This window comes from Calliphora vicina, chromosome 4 (assembly GCF_958450345.1).
Source record: "Calliphora vicina chromosome 4, idCalVici1.1, whole genome shotgun sequence".
NCBI lineage: Eukaryota > Metazoa > Arthropoda > Insecta > Diptera > Calliphoridae > Calliphora > Calliphora vicina.
Window position 1 is genome coordinate 113,383,889 of NC_088783.1, and position 6,000 is coordinate 113,389,888.

The 6,000-nt window shown below is 33.4% G+C and overlaps 1 protein-coding gene across 1 annotated transcript; it reads right to left on the reverse strand.

Annotated features, from left to right (window-relative positions):
* Positions 1–4,609: 4,609 nt before the first annotated feature.
* Positions 4,610–5,136, reverse strand: LOC135958698 (uncharacterized). Its single transcript, XM_065509588.1, has 3 exons — positions 5,125–5,136; positions 4,918–5,048; positions 4,610–4,853 (listed from the first exon to the last, which is right to left on the reverse strand). The coding sequence occupies exons 1-3, from the start codon at positions 5,134–5,136 to the stop codon at positions 4,610–4,612; spliced, it is 387 nt and encodes a 128-aa protein (XP_065365660.1).
* Positions 5,137–6,000: the final 864 nt, after the last annotated feature.

The following is a 6,000-nucleotide window of genomic DNA, read 5'->3' on the forward strand; positions in this document are numbered from 1 at the left end:
TTTTTGGTGTATATTCACTTTTTAGGCTCACTGTATATCTGGATTACTAAGTCATTAATATAGACAATATGGATATCTAATGATAGATATTTCAAAGTCCATTGCAACGATGTATATAAGTCTATAGAAAGTTGGACCTAGTAATGGGTCAAAATCGGCAAAAAAAAAATTTTTCAAAAAAAAAAAAAAAAAATTCATAAATTTTCTTTCACTAATAAATTAAAAAAAATAATTTTTTTTTGAAAACAAATTAAAAAACAATTTGACAAAAAAAATTTTGGTAAATTTTGTTTACCTAAAAATATTTAAAACTAGTTGACCGCCCCAGCTTCAATGTTAGTTCTTCAAGAACTAATGTTAGTTCTTCAAGTTTCTCCAACCCACATACACCTGCCTGTTCTTATTTATTTGCTAATAAAATATCTAAATTTGTACTGCATAATTTAGGGAGCTTTTTTATTACAGTTGACAGGACTCACAATAAAAAAATTTCCGAGTTTTACACCGAATTTTTTAAGTATTTTTCTTTTCTTTTATTCGATTTCGAATCGAATAAAAAAATCAGCAAAATCTCTCCAGCCGTTCTCACGTGATGCCATTACATACATGGACCATTTCATTTTAATATATATATATAGATTTGTATTTTAAAATATAATGGCGTGAAAGGAATATAAGATTCGGCACAGCCGAATATAGCTCTCTTACTTGTTTTAGTTCTAGTTTAGGTTCTAGTTCCTGTTCTAGTTTAATTATAATACAGTTCTAGTTCTGGTTCAGGTTCCAGATCAGGTTCTAGTTCAGGTTGTACTTCAGGTTCTAGCTTAGGCCCAATTTCAGGTTCCAGTTCATGATCTAGTTCAGGTTATAGTTCAAGTTCCAGTTCAAGTTCGAGATCTAGTTCGGGTTCTAGTTGAAGTACTAGTTCAGGTGCTTGTTCAGTTTCTAGTTCAGGTTCTAATTCAGGTTCTAATTCAGGTTCTAATTCAGGTTCTAGTTCTGGTTTCAGTTCAGTTCCAGTTATGTTTCTAGTTCAATTCCTAGTTAATTCCAGTTAAGGTTCGAGTTCAGTTTGTAGTTGAGGTTCAAGTTCATGTGCTAGTTCAGGTTCTAGTTTAGGTTCTAGTTCAGGTTGCAGTTCCGGCTGTAGTTCAGGTTCTAGTTCAGATTCTAGTTCCGGTTATAGTTCAGGTTCTAGTTCAGGTTCTGTTCAGGGTCTAGTTCAGGATCAAGTTTAGGTTCTAGTTCAGGTTCTAATTCAGGTTCTAATTCTGGTTTTCTTCCTGTTCTGGATCCGGTTCTAGTTCAGGTTCCAGTTGAGATTATAGTACAGGATGTAGTTCTAGTTCAGGTTCTTATTCAAGTTCAACTTCTGGTTTTCTGGTTGTAGTTACGGTTGTTGTTCCGGTTGTAGTTCTGGTTCTAGTTCAGTTCTAGTTCAGTTCCAGTTCAGTTCTAGTTCAGTTCTAGTTCAGTTCTAGTTCAGTTCTAGTTCAGTTCTAGTTCAGTTCTAGTTCAGTTCTAGTTCAGTTCTAGTTCAGTTCTAGTTCAGTTCTAGTTCAGTTCTAGTTCAGTTCAGTTCTAGTTCAGTTCTAGTTCAGTTCTAGTTCAGTTCTAGTTCAGTTCTAGTTCAGTTCTAGTTCAGTTCTAGTTCAGTTCTAGTTCAGTTCTAGTTCAGTTCTAGTTCAGTTCTAGTTCAGTTCTAGTTCAGTTCTAGTTCAGTTCTAGTTCAGTTCTAGTTCAGTTCTAGTTCAGTTCTAGTTCAGTTCTAGTTCAGTTCTAGTTCAGTTCTAGTTCAGTTCTAGTTCAGTTCTAGTTCAGTTCTAGTTCAGTTCTAGTTCAGTTCTAGTTCAGTTCTAGTTCAGTTCTAGTTCAGTTCTAGTTCAGTTCTAGTTCAGTTCTAGTTCAGTTCTAGTTCAGTTCTAGTTCAGTTCTAGTTCAGTTCTAGTTCAGTTCTAGTTCAGTTCTAGTACAGTTCTAGTTCAGTTCTAGTTCAGTTCTAGTTCAGTTCTAGTTCAGTTCTAGTTCAGTTCTAGTACAGTTCTAGTTCAGTTCTAGTTCAGTTCTAGTTCAGTTCTAGTTCAGTTCTAGTTCAGTTCTAGTTCAGTTCTAGTTCAGTTCTAGTTCAGTTCTAGTTCAGTTCTAGTTCAGTTCTAGTTCAGTTCTAGTTCAGTTCTAGTTCAGTTCTAGTTCAGTTCTATTTCAGGTTCCAGTTCAGAATCCAGTTAAGGTTTCACAACAAGTTCTAGTTCAGGTTCTAGTTCAAGTTCCAGTTCAAGTTCTAGATCTAGTTCCGGTTCTAGTTGAAGATTTAGTTCAGGTCCATGTTCAGTTTCTAGTTCAGGTTCTAATTCAGGTTCTAGTTCTAGTTCAGTTCCAGTTCAGTTTCTAGTTCAGGTTCTAGTTACCTTCCAGTTAAGGTTCGAGTTCAGCTTGTAGTTGAGGTTCAAGTTCATGTTCTATTTCAGGTTGTAGTTCAGGTTCTAATTCAGGTTCTAGATCAAGTTTTAGTTCAGGTTCTGGTTGAGGTTCTAATTCAAGTTCTACTTCAGGTTCTAGTGCCGTTTCTATTGCAGGTTGTGGTTCAGTTTCAGTTCAGGTTCTAATTCAGGTTTTAGTTCTTGTTCTAGTTCAGTTACAGTTCAGTATCTAGTTCAGGTTGTAGTTTCATTCCAGTTCAGGTTCGAGTTCAGCTTCTATTTCAGGTTCAAGTTCAGGTGCTAGTTCAGGTTCTAGTTCAGGTTTCAGTTCCAGTTCAGTTCCAGTTCAGTTCCAGTTCAGTTCTAGTTCAGTTCTAGTTCAGTTCTAGTTCAGTTCTAGTTCTGTTCTAGTTCTGTTCTAGTTCTGTTCTAGTTCTGTTCTAGTTCTGTTCTAGTTCTGTTCTAGTTCTGTTCTAGTTCTGTTCTAGTTCTGTTCTAGTTCTGTTCTAGTTCTGTTCTAGTTCTGTTCTAGATCTGTTCTAGTTCTGTTCTAGTTCTGTTCTAGTTCTGTTCTAGTTCTGTTCTAGTTCTGTTCTAGTTCTGTTCTAGTTCTGTTCTAGTTCTGTTCTAGTTCTGTTCTAGTTCTGTTCTAGTTCTGTTCTAGTTCTGTTCTAGTTCTGTTCTAGTTCTGTTCTAGTTCTGTTCTAGTTCTGTTCTAGTTCTGTTCTAGTTCTGTTCTAGTTCTGTTCTAGTTCTGTTCTAGTTCTGTTCTAGTTCTGTTCTAGTTCTGTTCTAGTTCTGTTCTAGTTCTGTTCTAGTTCTGTTCTAGTTCTGTTCTAGTTCTGTTCTAGTTCAGTTCTAGTTCAGTTCTAGTTCAGTTCTAGTTCAGTTCTAGTTCAGTTCTAGTTCAGTTCTAGTTCAGTTCTAGTTCAAGTTCAGTTCTAGTTCAGTTCTAGTTCAGTTCTAGTTCAGTTCTAGTTCAGTTCTAGTTCAGTTCTAGTTCTGTTCTAGTTCTGTTCTAGTTCTGTTCTAGTTCTGTTCTAGTTCTGTTCTAGTTCTGTTCTAGTTCTGTTCTAGTTCTGTTCTAGTTCTGTTCTAGTTCTGTTCTAGTTCTGTTCTAGTTCTGTTCTAGTTCTGTTCTAGTTCTGTTCTAGTTCTGTTCTAGTTCTGTTCTAGTTCTGTTCTAGTTCTGTTCTAGTTCTGTTCTAGTTCTGTTCTAGTTCTGTTCTAGTTCTGTTCTAGTTCTGTTCTAGTTCTGTTCTAGTTCTGTTCTAGTTCTGTTCTAGTTCTGTTCTAGTTCTGTTCTAGTTCTGTTCTAGTTCTGTTCTAGTTCTGTTCTAGTTCTGTTCTAGTTCTGTTCTAGTTCTGTTCTAGTTCTGTTCTAGTTCTGTTCTAGTTCTGTTCTAGTTCTGTTCTAGTTCTGTTCTAGTTCTGTTCTAGTTCTGTTCTAGTTCTGTTCTAGTTCTGTTCTAGTTCTGTTCTAGTTCTGTTCTAGTTCTGTTCTAGTTCTGTTCAGTTCAGTTCAGTTCAGTTCTAGTTCTAGTTCTAGTTCTAGTTCTAGTTTTAGTTTTAGTTCTAGTTCAGGTTCTAGTTCAGGTTCTAGTTCAGTTCAAGTTCAGGTTGTAGTTCCGGTTTTGTTTTGTTCTCTTCTATTTCAGTTCTATTTCTGTTTTAGTTCTATTATAATTATGTTTATATAGCGTATAATCGGTGTCTTCTACTATCACTTTTAAATAATTTTGTTACTTATTTAGCATGTTTCTAATAATACACCAGTTAAAACTTGTTTGTTTTTTGCGATACAAAAACAAAACTTTTCTATAAACTTAAAATGAGACAACAAAACTCTTAAGAACTGTTAAGCAAGAACATGGCAAGAGAATTTGCCAGTCAGTTTTGCTAAATAAAAAGCCACCACACAATTGTTGTGCATTTAAATGGTTATAAAATGGAACAAGTATAGAATAATAATAATGACAATAATACAAGTATAACAAGTATAAAAAGAAAGTTAAAACAATAAAAATCCATAAACTTTTGCAATTTATAATTTGTATATTTGTTCACACAAAAAAATGTGAGACAAAAACAAAAAAAAATAACTTAAAAATACTTAAGAAAAATAATGTTAAGATTACAGTTATTTATGTGGAACTAAAACTTAAACAGAGATTAGTTAAACTTGATAGTTAACCAGCTAAAGATTTTAAATCACTGCTGGATAAACGAGTGTCAAATGAAATGGAACTTGCAGGCAGAGTTTGTGTTATTTTGAAAGAAGCTCGATAGCCATTTTGATCCGCCACATAATTGACTATTAGATTGGTAGATGTATCGGGGTAATAGGTATTAATTGAGCCTTTTACTATAGGATGGCCACCCAAGGGATCTAGGGTGATTAGTTCGGTGCGTTGACTGTTGGGTATGGAGAGGCTGAAATGAACAGTTTAGGCTTTAGTTTTGTTATATTTTCATTAGTTTTTTAAAAATAAATTACCTCACACGATACTCTTTATTGTCCCCTTTAAATAATTGCTCATTTTCTGTTCGCAGTTGTGGTAAATTTAATTCAATTCGATCACTTTGGCCGTACACTTTGTACAAATTTAGTAGAAAAATTAAAAAAATCTAAAAGATTGCAATTACGTATTAAATAACTTTTTTTTATATGTAAACATTTATTTTTAACAAAATTATCTCTCACTTTAATTAGCATGTTGCTCTGGCACACATCACTTTATAACTAAATTGTTCATGAATATGAAATATGAATTTGCTTTCAAGAAATCATTAAGATTTTGGTGGCTTTTGTATTGTTTTCTGAAAGGTCTTTTTATTTATAATTATTTTGTATGATTATTTCATAATTGTGCAAACAACAACAGCAAAGTGCATTTCTATCTAAAAGTTTTGAAGTAAAATTGAAAGCAATGTTAGTAATTTGTGTTTAATCATTTCTTGTTAATCATATAAACTTATATTTTTGTTATTTTTTTATTCTTATGTTCAATTATTAACCATCAATCATTCAAATCATCAATAGTCTAAAGCGTTAGATAAAAATCACAAACCACTCAAGTGTTTAAACATGGTACTTGAAGCTGCAGCCAGATTGGTTACTCACGTTTTTATTTTTATAGCTTGTTTAGCTCAAGTGTTTAATAAATATTTTGCTAAAAAAAACTGTTTAAACAAAGAGTATTTCAGGCATGACCTTAGACAATACATACTGAATGTATAAACGTTGAGTGAAATAAAAAAGTCATTAGCAAATTAATTGAAATAAAAGCTCAAGAAATATCCGGAATTGCAAATACTAAACTCACGGTAGAGACTCATTTGAATTCTAGAACAGAATTAGAACAGAACTAGAACAGAACTAGAACAGAACTAGAACAGAACTAGAACAGAACTAGAACAGAACTAGAACAGAACTAGAACAGAACTAGAACAGAACTAGAACAGAACTAGAACAGAACTAGAACAGAACTAGAACAGAACTAGAACAGAACTAGAACAGAACTAGAACAGAACTAGAACAGAACTAGAACAGAACTAGAACAGAACTAGAACAGAACTA

Bases quoted from the DNA above. Each gene is read 5' to 3' on its own strand.
- LOC135958698 (XM_065509588.1), bottom strand. The intron at 4,854-4,917 runs GTAATTTATTTT...TGTTCATTTCAG, and splicing joins AATAAAGAGTATCGTGTGAG to CCTCTCCATACCCAACAGTC.